This window comes from Geotrypetes seraphini, chromosome 18, assembly GCF_902459505.1.
Source record: "Geotrypetes seraphini chromosome 18, aGeoSer1.1, whole genome shotgun sequence".
NCBI lineage: Eukaryota > Metazoa > Chordata > Amphibia > Gymnophiona > Dermophiidae > Geotrypetes > Geotrypetes seraphini.
The window spans coordinates 4,501,030-4,528,631 of NC_047101.1; the positions used below are offsets into that span (position 1 = coordinate 4,501,030).

Consider the following 27,602-nt stretch of genomic DNA (forward strand, 5'->3'; position numbering starts at 1 on the left):
TTAAAAATCTGAGGCCTTTAACACTTTTCGTCTCAGCAGAGGTTCTGGCTCTGACGGGTCCTAATGCTTTTCCCTCCCGATGCTGAGCTGAAAAGTGGCCCGGACCTCAGATTTGCAAGGACGTGCAGTTAAGATCCGCGTTTTACCCCTTCCCGGCGGATCTGCCCTCTCGCCCGGGCGACGATTCCAGCGCGCGCCCTTCCTTGCAGGCTCGCGACCAACTGTCCTCCACGCCCCGCCCACGTGGCTTTCCCGCCGCCCCTTTAAATCGGTCCCGGAAACGCGATCCCGGACTTCCGGTCGCGGCGTCCAATCCCCTTTTGACAAAGCGCCCCAGGGTGACGCCACTTCCGGCGTGTCTAGCCGGCAGGCTTGAAGAGTAGCGGCCCCGGGACAGGACGGCTTGAGAGCGGGGCGGCTGGGCTGCGCGGCCTCGGCCTTGTCCGCCTAACCTCGCGTGGGCCACCATGACCTTCGACCTGAGGAGGTGAGTGCGCCCCTCCCCCTCCCCCCCCCCCGGTTGTCGTTGACTCCGCGGCGCGAGCTCTCGCCACAGCGCTTTTAGGCTAAGGGGGCGCGCGCGGTGCTCGGAACTCGCCTTAAGCGCGCAAATGTGCACGCGCGGGGTCTAAAAGAAGGCGCCTAACTTAATTGAATATAACCTTGGTGCAGCTTGGAAAGGGGGCGGGGCTGGGGCAGAAAGCCTTCAAATGCAAGCTTCAAGTTGAGGAAAAGAATTGCAGAACAATTTAAAACTAGGAGACCAAACCCCAAACTGTTTTAGACGGTATATTCGTAGACCAGGAGAGGGGGATGAGCTCCAATCTTTTAGGGGAAATACATCTGGAGGGTGACAAAGACGAATCATGAAAGCATGGCTAAGCCACTACCTGAGGACTGAGCGTCCTTGTACAAGAAACCGCTTCCAGGCTGCTTTCCAGTGCCGAGATACCTCTGCAAGTGACTCCCCGACCCCTCCTGTCTAAATGAGGTTGTAATCTCTTCTGAGCAGGGACCTCCTAGTATGTGTTAAATGTCTAACACTGTGTATGCCTTTCAGCACTATAGAAATGATACATAGTAGTAAGTTATCAGGCAATTATGTCGGCCATGGAGCCTAAAAATTAGGTGTGCAACTCTGGTCTTGTGCCACTATTCTGTGATGAGGATTATGTACATAGTTATGGTTAGTTTGCACTCAGCGTACACACTTTCAGCAGCCATTTTGAAAATTATCCCCAGGTGTGCATGCAGGCTAGAGCTCTGTCTAAGTGGCTCTAGTAGGGCTTTATTGACTAAATATATAGGCGTGTGTGGTGTACTTTAACAATCCTGCAGACGTGCTGCAGGATAAATACAGTGCATGGCATTTTCTAAGAGGTGATGTAAATATTAACTTCAACAACATATATTATATTATATGAGGGGAAAAGCAACAGAATGAGTACATGAAAGTAAAGTTATGTGCCTAGACTTGCAAAGAGTTGGTAGCAAGGACAGATACAAATTACTGTTCTTGACGACTGGTGAGCCTGTTATCAAAATATTTGCGGTACAAGAAACTCTACTTCAAATCCAGCACTGAAACATCAGCAGAGCATGCTCAGATCATGCAAATTCATGCCATGTTAAAACTGTGGCACTAATTTGCCATTCATTGCTCTGAACTAATTTTCCTGTTGGTGCTGGTGACACAACCCTGCTGTATGGAAAACCATGAAACACACGTTTCACACTTGCGTTCTGCCTATACCTCTTATTGTTTACAAAGAGGATTCCCAGTAGTAGCTATTCTGTAACAATGCCCTACAATATGGAACCTACTGAATGATTGTTGGACATCTTAAGCTTACTGTATGGTCATTTGTGCTCATATATAATCCTTTAGCAGCCATGTCTACCAGAGCTGCAAGCAAATCTTAAAAATGGACTGGAATGCAAATTTCTCTCATTCTAGAAGATAACCTTTTGAGTGTAGATGCTGAAAAAGGTACAGATTCTCACTGTGCTGGGAACTATAAGGGTCAACTTAAATGGGCCTGGAATTGCAGACTGTAATTTTCAGGGGCATGGTTAATTGTCTCTAAGGCTTTTGACTGGCTGGCTCTTTTATTAGAGGGGCAGAGAAGACTAGATCTTGGTTAATATACTCTGAAGATTTCCAGTTAGTATTTAAAGCAGAGACATGTTTACATAGTACAGGAAATGTTATAATGTTTATTGTTAAAGTAAAACATCTCCAATGTAATCAAAATTATTTAATTTTAGTAATAATAATAATACAGGTATTTATTTTATTTGCGTCTTATCAAAAGATTTAGAGCAAATTACAATAACAGAAGATAACATAAGAATTGCCATTACTGGGACAGACCGAAGAGTCCATCAAGCTCAGCCTCCTGTTTTTCAACAGGGGCCAAACCAGGTCCCAATTTCCTAGCTAGATCCCAAATAGTAAAACAGATTTTATGCTGCTTATCCTAGGAATAAGCAGTGGATTTCCCCAAGTCCCTCTTAATAATAGCCTATGGATTTCTCTTTTAGGAAATTATTCAAACCTTTTTTAAACCCCGCTAAGCTAACTGATTCTCACCATATTCTCTAGCAACAAATTGCAGAGTTTAATTGCATGTATTGTAAATAAATATTTTCTCTGGTTTGTTTTAAATCTACTACTTAGTAGCTGCATCTTATAAGAAAATAAGAACATAAGAAGTTGCCTCCACTGGGTCAGACCAGAGGTCCATCCTGCCCAGCGGTCTGCTCCCGTGGCGGCCCATCAGGTCTATGACCTGTGAAGTGGTTCCTGACCATTTCTAGAACCTACTTCTGCTTTTATCTGTACCCCTCAATCCCCTTATCCTTTAGGAACCTATCTAAACCTTCCCCTTAGTCCTATAATTTTTGCAAAGAGTGAACAAGCGATTCACATCTACCCTTTCCAATCCACTTAGTATTTTTTATAGACCTCAATCATATCACCCCTGAGCCATTTCTTTTCCCAACTGAAGAAGCCTAGCTGCTTTAGACTTTCCTCATATGGAGGAAGGAGTAGCACAGTGGTTAGAGCAACAGCCTCAGCACTCTGAATTTTGTGGGTTCATATCCCATACTGCTCCTTGTGACACTGGGTAAGTCACTCAATCTTCCATTGCCCCAAGTACATTAAATAGATTGTGAGCCCACCGGAACAGATAGGGAAAATGCTTGAGTACCTGATTGTAAACCGCTTAGATAACTTTGATAGGTGGTATATAAATACCTTAAAAAAATCATTTTTGTTGCCCTTCTTTGTACCTTTTCTAATTCCGCTACATCTTGAATTCAAATGCAGTCTTTGTCTTCACTACCTCTGCCAGGAGACAAATTATGATGAACCTCTTACAAACGCTAATCTGATTTTATGCAGAATTGAATGAAAGTACATGTTCATTCAGTGGAGATTTTGTCAATATCTGCTTTCTGTAATAAAATCTTTTGGGCTTATAGGAGACTTTCTATCAGTCTGTTGGTTTGTTTGTACTGAAAAAGTGGAATGTGGAAATTCTTGCTTAACTGTCTTAATCTGGCCTTGCATGAGTTCTCTGTTCTCCATAACAGGTTTTGTAGTGAACCTGAGTTTGTTTGCATTCCACTTGGCTTTGTTTAATTAGCAGTTTTCCTACGTGGCATATCCGGAAGTGAAAATGATTATTTATTTATTTTATAGGATGGTAATGGCAAGCACAGGGTTTCTGTTCTAAATGGCCTGTGTTGGTATTTGGGCTGCAGTGTAATGCAGATTTAAGTACAGAGGAGAGCGACTAAGATGGTTAAGGGGCCGGAGGAGTTGCCGTACAGTGAAAGATTAGAGAAACTGGGCCTTTTCTCCCTCGAACAGAGGAGATTGAGAGGGGACATGATTGAAACATTCAAGGTACTGAAGGGAATAGGCTTAGTAGATAAGGACAGGTTGTTCACCCTCTCCAAGGTAGGGAGAACAAGAGGGCACTTTCTAAAATTGAAAAGGGATAGATTCCGTACGAACATAAGGAAGAAGTTCTTCACCCAGAGAGTGGTGGTAGAGAACCGGAATGCTCTTCCGGAGTCTGTCGTAGGGAGAAAACACCCTCCAGGGATTCAAGACAAATTTAGACAAGTTCTGCTGAACCAGAACGTACGCAGGTAGGGCTGGTCTCAGTTAGGGCGCTGGTCTTTGACCAAGGGCCGCCCCGTGAGCGGACTGCTCGGCACGATGGGCCACCGGTCTGACCCACAGCGGCAATTCTTATGTTCTTACACATGAAGCACTCTTATACCATGTACTACTCTAAAAATTAGGTCCCCAAGTATTTTACATACAACTTTGGAAAAGCACATATTACCTAATTACAGCACAGCACAATAACATGTGAAAGAATTGATTTCAAAACAGGGATCTACCGAAATAGAATGACTTGCAGATACGTCAAAACAGAACATAAGCCGATAATTCTAATCTTAATCAGAGAGCTTCATAAGGAAAAGACTGTTCTGGAATTTTCTTAAAATGAATAACTTTAAACGAAGGGAACATTAAATCAAACTTCTGAGACAGAATATAAATATAAGAACAGTTCATCAGGAGTGGCAGCAGCCAAAAAAGCAAACAGGATGCTGGAATTATTTAAAAAGGGATGGTTAACAAGACTTAAGAATGTTAAAATGCTCCTGTATTGCATTTAATTCTGGTCTCCTTATCTCAAGAAAGCTATAGCGGTGCTAGAAAAGGTTCAAAGAAGAGCGACCAAGATGATAGAGGATGGAACTCCTCTCGTATGAGGAAAGACTAAAAAGGTTAGTGCTCTTCAGCTTGGAGAAGAGACGGCTGAGGGGAGATACGATTGAAGTCTACAAACCCTGAGTGGAGTAGAACGGGTACAAGTGGATTGATTTTTCACTCCGTCAAAAATTACAAAGACTGGGGGACACTCGATGAAGTTACAGGGAAATACTTTTATAACCAATAGGAGGAAATATTTTTTCACTCAAAGAGTAGTTAAGCTCAGGAATGCATTGTCAGAGGTTGTGGTAAGAGTGGATAACGTAGCTGGTTTTAAGAAGGGTTTGGACAAGTTCCTGGAGGAAAAGTCCATAGTCTGTTATTGAGAAAGACATGGGGGAAGCCACTGCTTGCCCTGTGTCGACAGCATGGAATATTGCTACTCCTCGGGTTTTGGCCGGGTACTAGTGACTTGGATTGGCCACCGTGAGAACGGGCTACTGGGCTTGATGGACCATTGGTCTGACCCAGTAAGGCTATTCTTATGTTTTCAGAAGGGGGAAAAAGAGGAGTTGAGGCTGAGAGAATTGGGATGGGAGCCCCTTCTCCATCACAGACTGGCATCCTTGGGACTCTCTGTGGGGAATAAGAAAGAAGGCAAGTTGGGTTGGTGGTTAATGGTCGTAAAGGTCCTAGAAGGCGTGGCCTAGTGGTTACAGCTGCTGCTACAGCACCTTGAGGTTGTGAATTAAATCCCATCCTACCTCCTGTGACCCTGAGGAAATCACTTAATCCTCCCTTGCCCCAGGTACCACGTTAGATTGTGATCCTGCTGGGACAGATAGGGAAAGTACTTGAGTACCTGATTCAGTGTATTGTAAGCCACTTTGAGTGAATCTCTTCGTGAAAAGGCAATAAATAAAGCCAAATAAGTTAATTCATTAATTCATACTTTCAAAAATAGGCAAGTAGAGTACAGACCAAAAAAAGACCCACAACTCGGTAGTACGGAGGGGCTAAATTCTGGAGCTTGTTGCACTGATGGGGAAGAGCATTGGAGAGGGAGATATGATGCATAAGTTTAAATACTTGAAAGATATTTTTGAAATCCAAGGAGCTGTAGAACTAGGACATAAAGCTGTAAGGAGCTAACCTTTAAAAAGAACTTCTGTGAAAAAAAATATTTCCTGAAAAGATGGTGGATGCCTGACATCTCCTCCTGGTGGAAGAGGTGGGAATCAAAATGGTGACGGAATTCAAAAAAGGCACAGGATGGGGTTTTGGCTGCAATTCAAGGTAAGGACATCGGGAACAGTAGATATTTTCCTGTCGCCTGAAGGCTTGCAGTCTAACTTTGTACCTGAGGTAATGGAATCTTTCGTAACTTGCCCAAGACCACAAAGAACCACAGTGGGATTTAAAACAGGCTTCCCTTGTTCTCGGCCCATTGCTCTAACCAGTAAAACATTCCACTAAAAGCAAGATTTAAATTACTTTCAATCTTCAAAAAAAAAAACACACACGCATGGGAAGAAGAGTAGCCTGCAGAGAGTGGCAGCTGCAATTCCCTCCTGCGTAGGAAAATGGCCAATGCTCGCTGCTCTTTATTAGCCGTCAATTACGATGTTACTACCTATTTTCAAGAAAGGAGATTTGGATTGAAATTGTAACTTGCCTTGAGCTACACCTGAGAAAGAAGGTACAGTGGGTATTTTTCTGTCCTCAAGGGCTTAAAGCGAGATGGTTAAGTAATTTACCTATGATCACAAGAAGCCACCGTGGGAGTCACTTCCCTCTTCGTCCACTCTGCCGTTCTCCCAAAGGCCCTTTTACCTTGGACTTCCTTTTATCACAAATAGAACCAAATCAAATGTTGAAAGGGAGCCTAAGCATGGCTGCAGGATTCTCTACCGTTATTGAGCGATGTTCTACAAGCGTGCCTTATTCAGGGTTCCTTCACACTATCTGTTTTAGTTTTCAGGTACATTCTTATCACACATTACTAATAAAAGGTTGCCAGCTCTAAGCACAGCTCCTAAGTTTGGATGTATGAGTCAGTCTGGTACCCCGGAATGCTTCGAGCTGAATCATCGCTGTTTTGCAGGTAAAAGAAGAAAACAGAGAAATTAAGCAGCTCACATTCTTGTGTTTAAATCTTGTCATTTCACGACTGTCTTATTAATTCATACATTCATACAGCTGCTGACTAAATATGTGGGATTTTCTACTGTGTTTTTGTTTTTTTTTTAAACTATTCTTTCTTCACATGTTGAAAATTACAGGATATATGTTTGAATTTATGAAGTGTGTGTGTGTTTTGAGAACTTGCAAGAGTGGTGGGGGAGGACAGTGATGCAAACTCAGGAGTTCATTTTGGTCCCTAATTATCAGATTCCTCTAAGAGAAAATCATTGAAGTAAAGGACAGGGGATGGAAGAACAGCAGAAAATGCATTTTGCTTCCCAATCTCTCAATGTTTAATCAAAGTAGCTATGATGGTAAACACCAGGAAGATCCAATAATGAATGACTGGTAAGAAAAAAAAAACAGGGACGTTTAAATTCTAATAAAATCAAAAAGCTCTGAGTTCAGTTACTTCTGCTATGCCATAAAACAAAAGGAAGCAACAGTGACGGTTCGAAAGAGGGAGGCAGGAGCCCACAAGACCTTTGAAACAAACAAACCCCCAAAAGTGTGCGTGGTGGGGGGAGAAGCATCATTCTGAGATCTTTGAGCTTTTATCCTCATTGGAAAATCCGTGAAATCAAAAAAGTCCTCCACCTCTAACATTAAGGGCTCCTTTTACAAAGGTGTGCACGCTACCTGAAAAACTACCACCTGCTCAAGAGGGCGGGGCATTTTAGCACGCGCGTTAAGGCCCTAACGCACGCACCTTTGTAAAAGGAGCCCTTAGTGACCATATGCTCCAAGAACAGCAAACAAAGGCACCAGCCATATATTTTGCACTGATCCAGAGGACCCTAACATAACACATGAGGAAGAGTCCACTTTATTACTTTGGAACATTATCTGCTTATTAGGTTGCTCCATTCTGTGAATTATATTCTTCGGTTAAGATAAGAAAAACAACTTTCAAATTCTGTGTAACATTATATTGCTTTTAACCCACCTAGAATGCTAATTAATGAGGATTCAACAGGATAGAAGATTGCATTTTATATGGTGACTCGGATCTCTGGGTTACTATCACAAAAGTCTTTATATTCAGAATTTTTTTTTATTTTGAGATTTTGTAAACAGTTAAGTTTGGATTTTGTTTTTTTTTTAAAGTCATGCCACCTCTTTGTTTTGATGATGGCTAATTGTGTATAAAAATACTCTAAAAAAAAAAAATTATACGAAAGGAGGAACCATTGGAAAACTCAGAGCCTTTGCAATCACTTTTGAAATTTTGGCTTGAAAAAGGCAACTTTCAAATCATCAGTCTCGCTTAAAATTTATATTTATTTTAGGTATTTATATACCACCTATCCAGGTTATCTAAGTGGTTTACAATCATGTACTCAAGCATTTTCCCTATATGTCCCAGGGGCTCACAATTTATATAATATACCTGGGGCAACGGAGGATTGAGTGACTTGCCCAGGGTCAAAATGAGCTTCCGTAGGATTAGAACCCACAACCTCAAGGTGCTGAGGCTGTACCCACTAGGCCACTCCTTCCTCCTTATACAGTATATATATGCTTCCTGTTCTATTGATTTACCAGCTATGCTTAAGTATTGAATAGTCTACACAAGGTCAGTTAAGCCTAATAGAGTTGGGTTCACAACTTGTATTTGTTTTCTGTCTCAAACCTGCTGGCATACTGAGCTGTGGCTCTGCATGAGGGGCACTGCCATTGCTTCAGATACTCGACAGGATAGCTTTGCAATCCAAAAGAGCATGCTTTCAAGTTTTATTAAAAATTTTATAAAATGCTTATAAAATATTTAAGCGATTACATAATAAAATTGGGGGAAAGGAACATGTAAAGACAAACATCGACTATAACTTATTTGAGTCTCAAAAAAGTAGGGGGTAGAACTACAGATTTATACAGAAAAGAAGAACACAGAGGGTAAAGACTTTAAAGAGGCTTTAGTTGTAAGTTGCAGTATTGTAGGACCCTGTTATGTTACTCTTGCCATGGCTGAAATTGCTCTCCATTTGATCAGTGCTATAGGTAACATGCTTCCAACACTGTCCTTTAACTCATTTGGCTGAACAAACAATGACTTACGAAACCAACTCTGGGTTTAACAAATAATGAATTTGCTATTTTGCAATATTTTAAGTCTAAATTTGACTCCTAACTCATGGCCAAACCACACCCTTGTGCCATTTTGCGTCAGTAGAGCCAAAATTTTTAAACTGGGCTCTGTTAATTTGATATGCACATGAATTAGCAGTTATTACGTGAAGCTTGATTTATACTGCCTGGGTCTGTGGTTGATGGTCTTTGCCAGAGGTTCTTTTAGGTCTTAATTTGAAAACAGCATCATTGGCCATGGAATTTTAAGAACATAAGAATTGCCGCTGCTGGATCAGACCAGTGGTCCATCATGCCCAGCAGTCCGCTCATGCGGCGGCCCTCTGGTCAAAGACCAGCACCCTAACTCAGACTGAGGTCTCATGGCAAAAGCAGGTGTTAGGGATGGCCCCTTTGGAATAGATTTCATCTCTCTTTTTTAATCTTTGTGGAGGAGTAGGGCATACTTGATACTATGTGAGATTGAGCAGAGGTTCTTTCGTTCTTCCCATCACTTTGATACTTATTAATAACCACAGTTGGAGACAATTTGGAGTTATGGGTTGTGATCTTTTCTGTGGATGATATACTGTTGTAAATGCTTCTGGGTAAAAAGTGAGTGAAGCTTCTTGAAAGCTCGATCACTTGTCTTTAAAGCAGTGTCATTTTAGCTGTTTGAAAACGAGCTTAAATTGCACTGAGAGAAGGTAGAGAAGCATGCAGTTTCTAAAACCATCCATGTATGTAAGATTTTGTTAAAAGATTAGAGCCCTGGCATAGGGGTGAAAACATATGGACCCACCAATAGTTCCAGTAGTAACTGGTAATTCGGACTGTGGGTGATATTCAGGAAGGAGAGTTTTGCAACTGCTTTTCATGCAGTTCTGCCTGATTAATTGTAATGTTTTTGTGCTAGGACAGTCTAAAAACTTAGAAATTACAAGTTGTACAAATGTTGGCAACCTGAATGTTAATCAATTTTATGGTTTTATTCTCTCCAATTTTGGCCAAGTTTTGCATATGAATTGAATAAGAATTAGATTTAAACTTTTAGCTTGACATACAGGGTGTTTATATCATATACCGTATGTACTCAAATATAAGATGATCCGAATGTCGAGGTACCCTTTTTCCTCCCAAAAAGGAGGATAAGTTGACGCAAATATAAGCTGGGGGGAGTTAATATTTGTGCCCTGCCTTGCCAAGCTCTGCACTCAGCCCCTCTCACTCCCTGCCAGGCTCTCCTCCCTCCCTCCCCTGTCCCCCTCTCCCGATGTTCTGCAGACCTCCAACGAGCCTGCTGTATGACTTGGTCAAGTGGTAGGCTGGGACAGGAGGGATCCCTCCTGTCCCGGCAGACATTGACAATGTTTTTACCTCCCTTCCGCCTTCCCCCCCCTTCCCCATGTACCTTTTTGAATCCCTGGTGGTCCAACAGTGTACCAGGCAGGAGCAAGCTTTCTACGTTCCTGCCCTGCGCTGAGCCCCTCCCTGAATGGTTGCCTTTAGTTCTCCCTGAATGGCTGCCATGAGCTCAGCGTGGGGCAACAGTGTGGAAAACTTGCTCCTGCCCGGTGTGCTGCTGGACCACCAAGGATTCAAAAAGGTACGCGGGTGTAGGCGGGAGGGAGGTAGAAAAAATTGTCAGTTGGTTGGAACAGGAGACGGGAGGGATCCCTTCTGTCCCTGCCCACCAGGTCATGCGGCATGCCGTCGGAGGCCTTCATCTGGTCGGGGGGGGGGGGGGTAGGCGCTGACCAAATATAAAACAAGATCCCCATTTTTGGGCCATTTGTTTGGCCTAAAAATCTCATCTTATATTTGGGTATGCACAGTAGGCCCAAATTATTTGGTAGCCAAATTGAGCAGTTAAATCGCCATCTTGATCACTTGCACTCTGGAAATTTCTTGTTGGACGGAAACGCAGAATATTTTTCCCTATAGGTAACAGACTATAAATACTAGTGTGCTGGGTGCGAATTTAGATCAGGAATGGTCTCAAACAGCCAAGGCTGCTGTGATGCCAGTAGTTGGGTATATGACTGCCCATCTCGGTGTAGGATTTTGGTTTGGAGGCAGTGCTGGACTTTGAACCCTAATGGAAGGACGAGTTGTGGTTGGCACTGTACATCCAGCTGTAGTAAAATTAAAGAAAAAATCTTCCATTATTTTGATATAGGTGATCGTAACCAAAATAACATCAGGTGTCGTCTAGCTGCAGAATACAGCAGCTAGACCTCTCTTAGATCTGTGACTTACGTCACTGCTACAGCAGAGCTCTGCCACCGAGCGCATAATTCTAAGATGAAGGCTAGCAATGGAAGAGGAAGTGCGAACAGTTATTTCCTGTGGGGGGTTGTTTGTTGAAGGCAAATGAAAGTGTAGCTCAGGGCAACCAAAGTAAGCAGAACAGGAGGTCAAAAGGAAAGGGAAGCATCGGTGCTTGGAGCCTGAACCTAAAAAGAATTCATATGTACATAAGAATTGCCATCCTGGGACAGACCAAAGGTCCATCAAGCCCAGTATCCTGTTTCCAACAGTGGTCATCCCAGGTCCCAAGTACCTAGCAAGATTCCAAGTAGCAAAACAGATTCAATGCTGCATATTCTAGGACTAAGCAGTAGATTTCCCCAAGCCATCTCAATAATGGCCTAAGGACTTCTCTTTTAGGAAATTATCCAAACCTTATTTAAACCCCACTAAGCTAACTGATTTTACCAATGAATTCCAAAGTTTAATTACATGTTGTGTGAAGAAATATTTTCTCCGGTTTGTTTTAAATCTACTACTTAGTAGCTTCATTGCATGTCCCCTAGTCCTAGTATTTTAGGAAAGAGTAAACAAGCGATTCACATCTACCCTTTCCACTCCACTCAGCATTTTATAGCCCCTGAACCATCTCTTCTCCAATCTGAAGAGCCCTAGTCTCTCTAGCCTCTCCTCATAGGGAAGTCTCTAGATAGTGGAGGAGTAGCCTAATGCTTAATGCAGTGTTCTGGGGAACTGGGTTTGATTCCATCGCAGCTCCTTGTACCTTACCCTCCGATGCCCCAGGTACAAAACGAAGATTGTGAGCTCACTAGGGACAGAGTCCCTGCCTATGGTGTGTGTAAACTGCTTTAGCTATACCAAAGAAAGGCTCCCCACTCCCGCCTAACTTAATTGATTTAATTGGCGCAGTAATTGCACCATTTAAAATCCATTAAAGTAGGTGCCGGAATCACAGCTATATCATGGCGCCTAAAATCAAAGTAGGCTTGGTTATGGTCAGAAATGGTGTTAGGTGCCATTAGGTCAAACCTAGGCGCTGGTAATGTAGACCTTTAAGCTCTGGCCTATATTACATAAGCCGTGATTCTGGTAATGGCGCCTATGTGTGATTGACCATGGCGGATGGCGCCATTTCCAGAATCTGGGCCTTACTGGCAAATGCCTAGGTAGTTATCCAGGTGCCACTGCTCAATATCAGTGTTGCCCAGGTAACTCCTGGCTCAGCCCTGACTTTGCATTGACACTAATCAGCTGATTCAATGATGGTTAGACTGGTATATGCCACTGAATATCCTGTGGAGATGAGGTTGGTGCTGGTTAATCAGTAGGAAAGTCTCCTACACAGTTAATAGCATAGAAACATAGAAACATAGAAAGATGACGGCAGAAAAGGGCTATAGCCCATCAAGTCTGCCCACTCTACTGTCCCACCCCATTAAGTCAGAGTGCTGCTCGACCCACGTAGAGATCCCACGTGGATGTCCCATTTATTCTTAAAGTCGAGCACACTAGTGGCCTTGATCACCTGCACCGGTAGTTTGTTCCAGTGATCCACCACCCTTTCTGTGAATGCTGATCCCTGTCTCGTTATAATTCTTATTCCTTTTTTGTAAAAACGCTTTCGCATGTGAAGGAGTGGGGGTAGAGAGATTATTCTTAATTAATACTGCTTATGGCCCCATTTGTATGTTTTTGCGTCTGATTGTCCTGTTTTAGAATGTGTTTTGTTTGATTTTATGTATGTTCATTTTGTATAAGGCGAAGAAGAAATAAAGACAATACGATAATAAACCTTTTTTGTGGTGGGTGGGGTCGCATTTTGTGCTTAAATGGAGCCAGTGTCTGATTTGCACATTAATCTATCAGCAGTTGAGGAGTAGCAAAGACTGAAGCGGAGTAGAAGACATGTTGCACAATTTTCTTCAAAAACCAAAAGACTGTGGAGATGTAGGCGTTATTAAAAGTTCAACTTTGTAATCCACATAAAAGTATTTAGGACCCAATCCACTGGGAACTTTGGACCCAATACAAAGGACGCATTTAGAACTTCTGTAGGTGCCAAAACGGAGTCGCCTTTTGAAGCTTCTTTGCTGGGTGTTAGTGCAAGTCACTCATCACAACCTTTTCAAGAGCAGATGGCCTTTTATAGTATACTACAAGATCCCCACTTACTGCTATTGGCATTGAGCTCCTTCCTGTTTCCAATTATTTGGGAACGCTTCGATGTCGCCAACTCTCCCCCCCCCCTCTGTTTTATTGTGCTTGGAGAGAACCTTGGACAGTCATGAACTATGAACAGGAAGCTCAGCTATTTCCTCTGCCCGGGACCGTGATGTCATCATCGGCTCTGGGTCACTTCTTTGCTGATTTTGGATTTATTTAGAAAGAATGTAAACACACTTTTTCCAGATGTTCCAACAGCCGGCTGAGGTATTAAAGATCTCGTGTTCAATGTCTGATGCAGTGTTCTCTCTGGGTTTATTCTGTATATTTATTTATAGTTAATAACACCTCTTAGCACTCAGACAAGACACTAATATATACAGCTATTAATAAAGATACAGTTATCAGAATACAGAATCGCTCATTTGTATTTCATTTTTATTGGCTTGAGCTAAAGGAGATAAGGTAATGCCAAGGGACTGTGCACTTTTTAAAGATGGACTGGCACCAGTGTAGGAATATTGAGGATATAATGATGCAGATGCCTGGCCAAGGAATGGCATCAAGATGGCTAAGTAACTCCAAATGTTAATGGACATACTTTCCACTTAGTAGGTCCCTCTCCTTCCACAATCTGTCTGTAAGTGAGAACTATGATTCTGATATTGTATTTTTACAATATTATGCTATTATGATATGCGTTGTTCTACTGTTATGGTTGTAGCAAGAGCCATTTGATTGTGTGAAAGACAAGGAAGGAAGAGCCTGACTAGTTTTGTACAGTGAATGGTTAATTTTTGATGTAATGGTCATAATCTATGATATATGCTGTCTGATTGAATATTATGCATGTTTTTATGCTTAGATGTAAGTGGCCTATACATTTTTTTAATAAATATAATTTGTCGCATCAATAGTGCTGAAAGGCATAAACAGCATTGCCATTTGACATTTTAATAGACGGTTCCTTCTCAGAAGAGCTTACACTCTCACTTGGACAGACAGACATGCCATAGATGGTTGGGGATGTAAAACCCAAGGTGAGAGGAGTGAGGAGTCTCAAAGAGGTGGTCTTAACTTGGACTTGAAGATTGCATTGACCCGTTACCATTCCTACACTGTATATTCATCTTGGGGGGGGGGAGAGGGAGGGAGGGGGGCTAAGTTTTTGAAAAGTTGCAATCTGAATTGGGGCCTATTTTGGTATGTTGCTGTGTATGACTGTTAACAGATTGCTTAACAAACATTATTGTTAAGAAACCAAGAACACAGAGAAATATGCATCACTGTAGCATATCTTGCCTTTCGAGAGTTATTTTATCAAGACACCCAATTCTCCATAGTGGAAGATTTTACTTCAATATACCAGCCTATGGACTGGCAAATAGAGGTGTTTTAATTCTAATTACTTAGTATGCCATCCCCTTCTATAAGCTCTTTATTTATTCAAAATTGTTTTAACCTGTCCTCCCAAAGGAGCTTAGAATGGGTTACAAGTCAGATACTCAAACATTTTCCCTATTTGTCCCTTTGGGCTCTAATCTATCTGTGTTTGTGGAGGATTAAGTGCCTTGCCCAGGATCACAAGGAGCAGCACAGGTTTTGAACCCACAACCTCAGGGTTCTGAGACTGTAGCTCTAACCACTACCCCACGATAATCCTTAACAAATACACACAGACTTACTTTTCCCTTCCTCATTGGGTGTGGTCTTGGATTTGTAGGCGTCTAGATGCAGAGCTCAGGAGTGTATTCTGAGGGACCCTGTCCTTTTTTTCCCTTGAGGTGTTTGGGTCAGTAAATGGACAATATTTTTAAGTTTTGGAGGTGGAGAGAGGACAGTGCTATAAGTTCTATTTGTTCCTGGGTCAGTTCATTGATAGACCAAAGATAATTGTGCAAGTTAAAACAGCCATTCTTAGTAACACATGAACATTTAAAGGAAAAGTGCAGGAAAACATTGATGCGCTAAGAAAAATCAACTTGTGCCTGGGTTATGTCTTTTCACATTGATTTTCCTCCCCTCTCCAATTACATTTTAAACTCTTTGTCAACCAGTTAAATATTAACTATATAGGCAGCATATCAAAATTGAACTTGAACATATATTTTAGTTACACCAACTTTATTTGGGGGGAAATGTGACCTGAGAAGTCTGCCTTTTATTTTTTTTTTTTCTACCTAAACTCTGACTCTAGTGGCAGTTTTGTGCAAGTTTTATTCAAAAAGCAGAAGGTAGCTGCTTGTAGTTCTGGCCTTTTCTATATCGCAAATGTAAAATGCTTTGTTGAATGCATCTGGGAGGGATGCAGGGTGTTAGCATTGCCCCCGTCTCTCTCATGCTGCCTGCTTTTTGCCTTTTCAGGTTTGACATTTACCGCAAGGTGCCGAAAGACCTCACACAGCCAACCTATACCGGAGCCATCAGTAAGTATGGGATGCAATGCATTCACTTTTGACTTGCTTGTGGGTACTAATGCCTATTACTCCCATCTGCCCTCTGAAGCCTACAGGTGACAATGCAAAATTCTCAAAAGTGGAGTCCTATCTACTGCTCAGAATGCCAAATTGGAGGGGAAGGGGGGGGTGTCCTCCATTATCGACATTGAATTAGAAATTGTAGATCATAAGCACCGAGTTACCTTGGATCAACTGATCTGCTCGTCGGCAATGGCACCTTTACATCTATTCTTGCTCTTGCTCCATGATAAGTGGGACCAAATACCTTTTTGCTTATTTACTTTTTTTTTTTTTTCTTGCTAATTTCCCAACAACTGTAACTATCTTCAAGCTGATTTCTCAGTTGCTTCATTATGTCTTATTATTCTTTTTTCCCAGCTGCTACAGCCTCTTGGATATTTGACTGTTGGTCAAAAGTCACATATTTGTTCTAACTGCTTTCTCCCATCTCCATCTGTGTGTGTGTGTGGGGGGGGGGGGGAAGAACGAAGAAGGGAATGTGCCTTTTGGCATGAGGAGGCATTGAATACATAGGTGTGAAATATAATGTATTGTATGTGTTTTTCACATATGTAACGTGTTTGAAGTGCAGTGAGTCATTTTAGCAATTCCTGAATCATGAGTCAATCTAGATCCTTGCTTCCCCCTTCCCCAGACTTAAATGAGTTTTTGACTAAGGGTTGGCTGTCTTTCCATTTTGAAAAATACATGACAAACTTCTCCACTGCAATGGTGCACAGCTTGGGCTTATTGCACAAGGCCTAATGCTGTTCCTTCTCCATCCAGTAACTCCACTGCCGGGTCGCTCTGACTCTGCCAGTTCGCTTAGCATGTCATCACCTGTCCTGCTGACGTCACATCCCACCTTGTGGTCATGCAGTTGAATTGCTGGTGAGTCAGCTGCAGTGAGTCAGCTCCTGAGAAACCAACAATGTGAAGTCTCAGACCAAGCAATAGACTGGCAAGCTTTCTGATAACAGGTGCTAACATTTCTAGTTGTTTAGCGGCGAGCTTAACACGAGGGGAGGCAATTAAACAATTTCTGTAGTTAATGGCACTCTGTGGACTGCCCTGATGGGGTGATTTTACCCAGATCGTTGATAGCTAAAGCTCCTGTCTAAAGAGGTGTGTTTTAAATTGTATTTTTCTGAGCACTTTTAATAGGAGCTGAAATCTCTGTGACCTGGATTGGCCACTGCTGGAAGCCGAATACTCAACTAGATGGAGGTGGGGAACCCAAAAGGAGGAGGAAAAGCTCTACTAAATTATAGTCTTATTTTCCTCTTTATTTCATTTAAAATTCTAAGCAGATCACAGCAACAAAACAAACAGAGGAACGATACCCTAATAATGATACTTAGGGCTCCTTTTACAAAGCTACGGTGGAGCTTCTGTAGCAAATTCACCAATTCCTGTGAGCTTCAGTGCATTTGCGGCTTTGTAAAAGGGGCCCTTAATAATAACATTATGTAATTCAAAACATAATTTATTTTTGAAATCGTTATTTTAAAGTTTTTCGAAAACTGTGATGAGAATTTTTTAAATGTGCTTCAGAAGATTATTCCAAATCTTGGCCCCCTGAAAAGGAAAAGTCAGTCCTAACTGCTGCTTGTAACCAATTCTCTTCATTATTGGAAATTAAGATTTATTTTTAGGACCTTTCATGATGTAGACCAGTTATTAGGGAACTTCAAAGTCTTAACTATGCCTTCAGAATTTTGATTGTGAGAGGATTTGAAAATCAGGCAAGCAATTTTAAACTCTTAGGACAGATTATCAAAAATAAAATGTGCCTTTAACGTGCTTACAAAACTGGTTCCAGACGTTTAGCGTGCATTTATTTTAGTATCGGATTAAAACGGCTTACTTTGGTCTTTTCTCAGTTTTCTAGCAGTCTCCAAAACTGCCATGCAGATGTAGTACAACGAGGTCTTCAAGATTAAAATGAGCACTCCAAGCAATTCTTTATAATTGCCGAGTGATTCCCTAATCTCATTGTTCCACATTTGCTGCCAAAATTTGCCAACAGGTCTGAGCTGTCGTTGCCTTACTTTTTGATCTGTACCTGAGTGCTGATTGGCTCAGGCTCTGAAAGGAAAGTAAGACTTAACAGCTCAGACCATTCAGAAAATTTTGCCGCTGTCAAGCAACCCCCCCCCCCCAGCCATTCTGCCACCACACAACCCCCTCCCCGACACCCACATACCTCTGATGACTCCTCACCTTTCCCCCTTTACGATGGCTGGTCGGAGGAATGCTTACTTCCTCCAGCCACCAGGCCCGCTTCTTCAAAATGGCAGCCTTCTCCTCCCCAGTGCACCCTGGGATGCACCAGGGAGGGGCCTAAGACTCTGATTGGCCCAGGTTGTTTAAGGTCCCTTTTAATGTAGAGTCTGGCATTTTAGGGTTTCATTTGTGTATTAGGACTTTTTTAGTTTGTGGTTCTGTATTTGCATAGGGTTTATTCTGCATGTGTGACCAAAGTCAGGTGGTCTGGTAGGAATGATTGTCATGAAGCGTTATTGGTGTCATGGCCTCAAGTAGGACGATATTTATCTGCAGTTTTGTCCGGGTTTTGGAAGGCCACAAGCTTGGGGCTGTGTTTGGAGGGTCTGTGCAGACATCGATGTAATGACATCACGTGCATGAGCATGATGTCATGTCAATGTCCATGCATGCAGAGAGGCCCACGAGCAATGTGTATGAGCAATGTTTGTTTGGAGCTCGACAAAGGAGACACTGGACTCATGCAGGGGCAGAGCTGGGTTGAAATGGGGTGGGGTCACATGTCTTCTGTTTTTTTAAAGAGGAAATCTAGTAACCCTAGCTTGGGAGATTCAGGGGTGTTAGCCTTCTCCAGCAGGCTTGGTTGGGGGTGAATATGGGAAAGAGCAAAGTCAGCATGAATGACTAACTGCATTTAGATTCACTGATTTCATGTTACTTTATAGCATAAAACAAGAAGTTTGACTTTTAGATGGCATTTCCTCCTAGCTCCCATTCAACAAGGAGATGATGTCTTTTTAGATGCCATTTACAGAATTGGGGGTGGGGGGTAAAATTGGGCATATATTATAGAATAGGGTCTGTTATGTGGGCAACATAATTAGCTAACTGGCTGCATTTCTCTCTTTAGGAGCCATCAAATTTGTTAGTATCCGTGTAATATTCTGTGAACGAGGCAAAGGGATAGCTGATCTCAAAATAAGGCATCCTACACACAGATGGGGGTATGGGAAGATGGGGCTTGACACTCCTCCAGAGCCTGTGGTCTTAGCTGGTTTTGTGATTGCACATCTGATGGTATTGTTTCTAACCTGGTGAGTCAGAGTGAGCTGGGTTTTGTGTGGTGTTTGGTGAATGTGTCACTAGTGCAGGCCTGGATCCTGGTGCTTGCCACACCTTCCTTCCAGCTCTCTCTAGATGGTAGAGGGCCTAAACTGGGTTTCTGGGGGTGACTGGATTTCTCAGGATCACCTGTAGAACATGAGAAAAAATATCTACGGTAGTTGCAGTGGCTCTTTTTCTGTGTTCAAGGATTGACCTTTTTTTCTGTATCTTATTCATGAAAACAGAACCAGGTATAGTAAAAAAACAAACAAACCCCAAAACAAAACCCCAAGAACTTTATTCCTCCTGAGAGCAGCACAGAATAAGGAAAGTAAAATCATTGCTGTATTTTTCACTGAGCATCTGTGCATTGCGTCTAAATGTGAGGCATTGTCTGCAGTGATCCCCATCCTGCTGTACCTCTGTGGCTCTGTCCTACAGTGAAAGGGGAGGGGGGAGGTACACACTTCAGGAGCTGGGAACACATTTTGCAATCAGTAGAGACTCTACTCATAGCATAAGTCTAAGACAACCAAAAATGACTCATGAATTATTAAAACAAAATGTCAAATTCTCTTAGGGCTAGATTCTCAAAAATCCGCGTAAAAACCGACAGGCTGCTGTCGCAGTTGTTATAGTACCAATTTTTTTTTTTTAAAGTGAGTCATTCTCCAAAAAACACTCATGCAAATGATGTTGGTGGAGAGTAGTGAAAATTCACTAAGTTTGGATGTGTCCATCGCTAGTGATAACGATGGGCACGTGTACAGAATAAATGCACCGGGGAGGGGCCTGAGGCTCTGATTGGCCCAGGTTGTTTAAGGCCCCTGGATTGGCCACCATGAGAACAGGCTACTGGGCTTGGTGGACCATTGGTCTAACCCAGTAAGGCTATTCTTATGTTTTATGGGTGGGGCTCTAGGACAGGGGTCCTTGAGAGCCAGAGTTGGGTCAGGTTTTCAGGATATCCACAATAAATATGCATGAGACAGATTTGCATCTCAAGGAGGCAATGCATGCAAATCCATCTCATACATATTCATTGTGGATATCCTGAAAACCTGACCTGGCTCCGGTTCTCGAGATCTGGAATTGCTTACCCCTGCTCTAGGCCAATCGGAGCCTTAGGCCCCTATCCATTGCAACCCAGTATATACGAGGAGAACATGAATGCATTTTAGGTATAGCAGTCTTTCTTCAAATAACATGTTAATGGTTTGGGGATTTTATTTTGATTTGTAAACTATCTTTGTGTTATACAAACAAAGCAGTTTATATATTGCTGTCTCAGTTGTACCTGTTTTCACTTATCTAATTTTATTTATGGGGTGGGGGTGTAATGGTTTGTTTTCTGAAAGCATTCTGATCACTATAACCAAATCTCCAAGTGAAAAAAGTACAAATTTGCTGTACCGTGTGATGAGGGTTAAGATATATCCTGTGGGATGGAGAAGCCTTTTGGAAAAGGGGTGTGAGTTGGGCCAGCAAAGAACTTCACAGTTACCGTTAGTTATTTGATATACCGCCAATATTAACCAAAAAAAGTCAAATCAAAGTGGTTAACAATAGATAAAAATCAAAGAGAAGAAAAGAACTTAGATAAATTTAAAAGTCAACTTAAGAGCTTTCTTTTCAAAGACGCTTATGATATTTAGGAGTCCCAGCCTATTTTTGCTTATTTTCATAAGGCTACTTCTTTTATTTCCCTCCTATTGTTTTTTACCATAATCGTCCTTCTTTCTATCATTATTATTGTATTTCATTACCCTGCCTTTCCCTTTGTTTTCCTTTTTTGTTTATTCTGTTAGTCGTTAATTTAATATGTTTTGTTCAGTGTCCATCTGTCTTTTATAACCCCTGTATTATCTGTAAATTGAATGATTTGTTCATCGCTTAGATATTTGAGTAAGCGATTAATCAAATACTTAATAAACTTGAAATGTATACTAGACACAAAATGACAATCAAGGGCGGGAAAAGTTTACAATATCAAGAGGTTAGAACAAATAAGGTAAAAACAAGAGGATAGTGGGGGGGGGGGGGAGAAATGCGAGAAGAAGAACTAAAGTGAAGTGTTAAGAACTAGGGTCGCTATCACCTTTCTTACTGAACCCCTGCTTGCTTATGTCTTCCAGTTTCTGTGTGCTGCTGCCTCTTTATAATGTTCCTGTTCCTGTCTGAACTTACAGGATTCATTACCACCGAAATGTAAGTGCAGTGCTCCATTTGGTGTTCGAATGTCTGCTCCTGAGGGATCGTTAGCAGTGTTTAATTTGCTGGGGAGAGGAGAGGATCTCCTCCTCTTCCCTTCTAAAACTCCTGATTAGTTATAGAACATTCTAAATACCCAACTCTAGGTGAGTTGTATGACTTAATTTGGTTGTCAGAAGCAATACCTGCATTATACAAACCATTATAACATGACATGTTGGAAAGTCAAATCTGACCCCCGAGTCTTTCAAAGAGCTTGAACTTCAGGCTTGCCAAGCTAATCTTATGACCTGCAGGGGTACCCTTCATTTATGCCAGCTCTATTCTAGAAATCTGTTTCAGGAATATTCCACTTGGATTTCGATTTTACCATGTCTCATTCAGAGTCGTAACATTCAAGGTCAGGACTGAAGCACATTTAGGGAGTGTAATGGAAGACGGATTTTGCAAATAAATGGTCCTGAAATAATGAGTTTTGGTAAGGCGTTTCCTATTTATTCCCAACTTTCTAAGATAGTGTGGGAACTGCCATTCTGTTACCAGTCCATGAGCCATGACACAGGATTCCAAACTGGCTGCTCACAGGAAAATTGCAGGATGTATATTATGGGACTGGAATTGGCTATACCACTTTTTCTGTTTACATATTATTACAGGCAGTCCCTGGGTTAAAAATGGGTTCCGTTTTTTTAAACTGTTAAAATTCAATTTGTAACTCGGATCCTAGTATTCTTCCCATCTTCTCCACCTCCTCGAGGCCCCTCTTACATCCCTTTCCATCCATCCCACTGTTCCCTCTCCACCACCACATCCAACATTTCTCGCTTTCATCTCTACCTCACTCCTCTCCCACCACCATGTCCAATAATTCTCTCTTCCTCCCTATGCCCAACAATTCTTCTCTTTCTTCATCTCACCATGTGCATCATATCTTTTCCTCTCTCTCCCTCACTCCCGCCATTCTTTCATCCTGTGGTTCATGCCCCATCCCTCCCATGTTCCAACGCGTCTCTCTCTCTCTTCCTCCCTCCATTCTGTGTTCTCAAATAGGTGCCTCCCTCTGGCGGGTGTTTACCTTCTGGCCGGCTCCGTCCTCCTTCCAGTCGCAGCCGTTTCTCTATACAAAGCTGCCAGCAGTGGCTCCTACGTGCGACCTGCGGCTGAGCTGGAAGTCTTTCCTCTGACGTTGGAGGAAGCTCCTTCCACGTTGGAGGGAAGGCTTCTGGCTCAGCTGCGGGTAGGAGCCGCTGCCCATGGCTTTCTGTAGAGAAATGACTGCGACTGGCAGGAAGAGTGAGCCGTCCAGAAGGTAAACACCCACCTGAGGGAGGTGCCTACTTGGGACACAGAATGGAACTCGGGAGGGAGATAGAGGGATGCGTTGAGCAGGACCCATGTTCGTAAGTATGAGTCTGACATAAGTCAGATGTTTGTAAAATGGGGACTGCCTGTATACAAGTTGGTGCTGCCCAATTTGTTGATTCAAATCGGACTCACCAATTCAGCGACCCCCACCCTAGTGAGACCTGACATTTCTCTGAAGCCTCCTAAAACAGCAGCAACGGCTGCTTCACGGCATTCGCCACTGGGACCTTCCCTCCCCTGGATCTCATGGCCAATACTGCTCTTCCACATCGGGTATCGTTTTGAAATATTAGTGTGTACAATGGGTGATTCACTTTTTTATATTTTAAGAAACTGCCCTAAAAATAGGGTTACCAGATCTCCGGATTTACCCGGACTTGTCCTCTTTTTAGAGGATTGTCCAGGCATCAGGACAGCTTTTCAAAAGCCGGCACTTTGTCTGGGTTTTAAAAAGCTTTGAGCTTGGGGCTGCATTGGGAGGGCATCGTCTCACACCTGCGCATGCTCAGAGGCCCTCCAAACGTGGCTCTGAGGTTCGGGGGCAGGCCTGGGGGTGGAGCCAGGTGTCCGGATTTTACGGGCCTAAAATCTGGTAACCCTACCTAAAAATCCACTTTCCATTACATATCCTGCTAACTTTAATAAAGAAACAAATTGAAATTGATTGGGAAAAACATCTGTCCAGGAAGGACAGATAACTAAATTCTTTTTTTTAAAGAAGCATATTTGGTTCTTCTGAACTGGGTCCAGTGGTCTTAATCTTGTTCAAGATTATTTCTCAGGAAATGCGGATTCTTCAGCTCTCAACTTCCTCCTAGTTTAGTTCTCTGTCATATCTCGTCAGTAGCAAAATCACCATCAGGAAATGCTGAGGAATTTTTTTGTCATGTTACCACTTTGAGTTTGTTCATCAGTTATGTATGTGCTGAGCAAACCCAGTGTGATTCAGCTTTTCAACAGATTTCAACATGGTTGTCTTACCAGTTGCCTCTCTTGGAATGACCCCTTTCTTCTCCCTCCCCCCCTCCCCCATGTAGCCTTTTTAAAATACTGTGTTTTCTGGAGTATAGGGAACACTTTTTTCCCTCAAAATACACTTAAAATATGGCGCCACTAATCAAAATTATGAGCTGAAATTTCAGTCAGTATTAAACTTCTGGTTTATATTACTATACTGTTACATTGTTTCTGCTCCCTCTCGGATGCCGCCTCGAGGTCTCACAAGTACGCACTGTACACACGTGTCGCATTGTTTCTGCTCTCTCTCGGACGCTGCAAGGTTTCTGGGTTTTGAGGATAAAGATTAAAAGGTATATAACTACAGTGTTCCCTAGTTACATTTTTTCTAGACATAAATAACTATAAAGTACAGTAAATCATTATAGAAATTCATGAAAAAATGTAGAAAATTATTTTTTTTCTTAAAAATGTGTATAAAAAAAGGGGGGGTGTCTTAAATGCTGGCAAATACTGTAAGTTTGGGGTATGGCAAACCCATCTTCTGCTCCACTATCAATCTGTCACTGAGGGTAAATTTATCAAAAATGCACATCTTTGTGCCCTGTAAAATATTTGAACTCTTCACTTAAACATCAAGTGGTTTCAGAGTGGAACTCATTGCCATCCTAGACATGATTACTTAGATTATTTGGTGTTTATGGAAAAATTTGAAAACTTATTTATTTGTGTTGGATGTTGTATTGTAATTCCTGGAAGGTCTTTGTTTATCCAGCTTTATTGAACTTGTTCTTATCCTCCTAGAACTGTCAATGTAGAATAGAACTTTGGTGTAACTTAACCTAGCATGTTTTCAAGACGGGTTGCCTGAAGCAGTACACTTCTCTCTCCCTATTCGCGGGGGTTAGGGGCAGAGCCGGCCCGCAAATAGGGAAAAATTGCAAATAACTTTTGGCCAGCTCTGACCCACCCCTGGACCTTACCCCTTACCTGGTGGTCTAGCGGTGACGCGGGGCAGGAGCAATCTTCCTACAATCCTGCCCCATGCAGAGCCGTGCTGCTGAGTTTCTGTGGTCTCACGAGACTACAACAGGAACTCCCTGTTAAAGTCTTGCGAGACCACGTAACCGCTAGACCACCAGGTAAGGTCCATGCTTCGATCGCTCCCATGCCACCTCCAATCTTCTCCCTCCAAGTCCCGGGGCTGTTTTTTTCTCGGGGGGGGGGGGGAGGGGCTGGGGGAAAACCCGTGGATAATCGAAACTGCGAACATCAAAACCGCGAATAGGGAGGGGGAAGTGTAGTTGCAACTGCTACTTTTTTTAGATTTTTTTTGTGGTGTTTGTCTTAACACATCGGGGTCCTTTTATAAAGCGCTAAAAGTGGTGAACTTCTCCCAGCAAAAAATGCCCCAGCCCTAGTTCCACCTTGTCTCTTTGCACTGGCGTAGTAAAGGGGGTGCTGGGCGGGACAGTCTGCCCCAGACGCGGTCTTTGTAAAGGACGCAGCTACCCATCCTCCTTCTCGACCCCCCCCCGCCACGCGCCCCTTCCCTTCCCTCGTACCTCTATAATTTTTCCCTGTGCGAGCAGCATTACGAACTTGCTGCCCACTTCTAAATATTTCCTCTCCAACAGCTAGCAAACTAAATATGAACCGCTTTTAAGAAGCGATCCCTTTTCCTGATGTTATTTCCTTTCCCGCTCTTTCTCTCCTTTTAATTTTTTTTTTTAATGATGTTATTATTAACTTTTCCTTCTCCCTTTAACCCCAAGCTCACATTCGTTCTTGTAATTTGTCCATTTAATGTTTACACTTCCCCTACCCTCATAATAATTTAATTTTAACTTTTTTAATTTATTTATTTTTTAACATTGTAAACCGGCCAGGTGTTCTTCGATGGTCGGTATATTAAAATTAATAAACTTGAAACTTGACGTTGCGTCAGAGCAGCAAGTTCACGCTGCTGCTCTCACCTGGAAAATGTAAAAGGTATGGGGGAAGGCGGTGGAGGGGCGCCTTGCTATGCCACTGCCTCCTTGTTCAAGCAGACCAACTTTGTTTCCTGTCTTGGTGTTCTCCTATTAAGGAATTGAGGTGGGGATGCTCTGACGTAGACCCATGTCAGTCTGAGCCTCCGGCCCAATTGAGTGGAGTGTCATGAAGGTCATCACTTTCCATGTAGCCTTAGTAAGCTCACAGTTATGCCACAGCTATTTACCCTACTGACCGTGCAGGAAGTACATTTCTGATTGTAGAGAATGAAGGTTTGTGTCATTTCCTGGGAGTGTCTCGAGCCATCCTGCAGACCCACTGAAGTCACTCATTAGGTCATGAACTGATGAGACAATCCTTGACTCATTAATTTAGGAAATCCTGTTTCTATATTTTAACCCAGTTTCTAATTTTGGCATTAATGAGAACCTGAGTCCCTATTAATGACGATGATGGTCCCAACAATAGCCACAGTTTGGTGTTACCACTAAACAGATGGTTACAGGGTCTGAGCACTTTGCAAACACAATTTTATTTATTTATTGCTATTATATTATTTAGAGCTGTGATTTAGAAATTGTGATTTAACATAGTCATCACAGATTACAACTATTTATCTCCCTAGAAGTTTGAGATGAGAAGTAATTATGAAAATATCTGTTTTTGTGATAGTTTCTCGGGCTTGGATTAGAGGGGGAGGGGGCAATTTCTGCTTCCCTTCCTAATGTAATCCAATACAGCCTGTTTCATTTCATTTCTGTTTTCCAGTTTCTGCCTTTAGGTCTGTTCTGTCTTTTCCCATGCCTTGCCCCATCCTAGTGGATGATGGCGTAAATAAAAATAATCTACATTTTTAGTCATTCAGAAGTTAGTTTTACTTACACTTAAAGCCTCCCAATGAGCACACAGAGAATCTTTTGGAGGGGGGCGGGGGAGCCGGGGGGGGGGGGGGGAGACGGCAAAAGAAAGGAGTTAAATTGTTGAGGATTAGACAGACTAGATAGGCTTTTTGGTCTTCCTTCCATCATGTTTTCTGTTAAATTTGATTTAAAAAGGTACTGTAATTGGATGTTTAACACTTCTTTTGGGAAATGTTGACCCTTAAAGGCGTCTGTGGTGATGCTATGCCGTTACAGATCGTGCCTTGGCGCATTCATCACCTCAACATATACTGCAGTATTAAACTTGACTACAGGTATGGATTGGATTTGTTCTATTTCATATACCACTTGTACATGAGTATTAAGCAGTTTTACAGTACTAATACATTGGAAACGAGGGTTAACATTTTCCTTCTCTGTCCCAGTGAGCTCACAATCTAATTATAGCATCTATGCAAGAAGTATTTAAATATATGCTTGAGAAATATGAAGAGAAGAAAGAGGTGTACTGTGAACCAGACGACGCAGACTATGGCGAGTAATCGCTTAGGGTTTTATAGTATTGTTTCCAGAAGGAAAGGTAGGGGGTTTCTTCAATGAAGTATGAAAAGGTTCTTTCTAGTTGATTAGAGTTTTAAATCTCTCGAGCCTGGGATTTCAAATCGGTCATGTTGAGATGATCTTAGAGTTCTATTAGGTTGTTGCTTGTGACGGGGGTAGGGAAGGGGATGAGTGGTAAAAGGCAGGAGAGGAGGAGGGGTGCCAGCGCCCGGGGCAGACTGCCCCACTCCCTTACTGAGACACTGAAACGAATCTAATCCAGTATTTCTGAGTCACACTATGCTTAGTTAGGTTCAAGGCAACTTACAATATAAGGAATTATAGAATGTATTGGCTAAAATATATTATAGCAGTTTGAAGAGAACCGAGTTATGAGCGGAGTATTTGGTAAGAGGTTCAATGACACGGTATATAAAT

General features: G+C 42.3%; 1 protein-coding gene across 1 annotated transcript in view; it reads left to right on the forward strand.

The window, feature by feature from the left end:
* The first annotated feature begins 305 nt into the window (after positions 1–305).
* ERGIC1 (endoplasmic reticulum-golgi intermediate compartment 1) overlaps positions 306–27,602 on the forward strand; it is a 62,944-nt gene continuing 35,647 nt past the window's right edge. Inside the window, exons 1-3 of the mRNA XM_033926967.1 lie at positions 306–487; positions 15,791–15,852; positions 21,351–21,423. Coding sequence (XP_033782858.1) covers positions 468–487; positions 15,791–15,852; positions 21,351–21,423 — 155 coding nt within the window. The 5' untranslated portion in view covers positions 306–467. The remainder of the gene's footprint in view (positions 488–15,790; positions 15,853–21,350; positions 21,424–27,602) is intronic.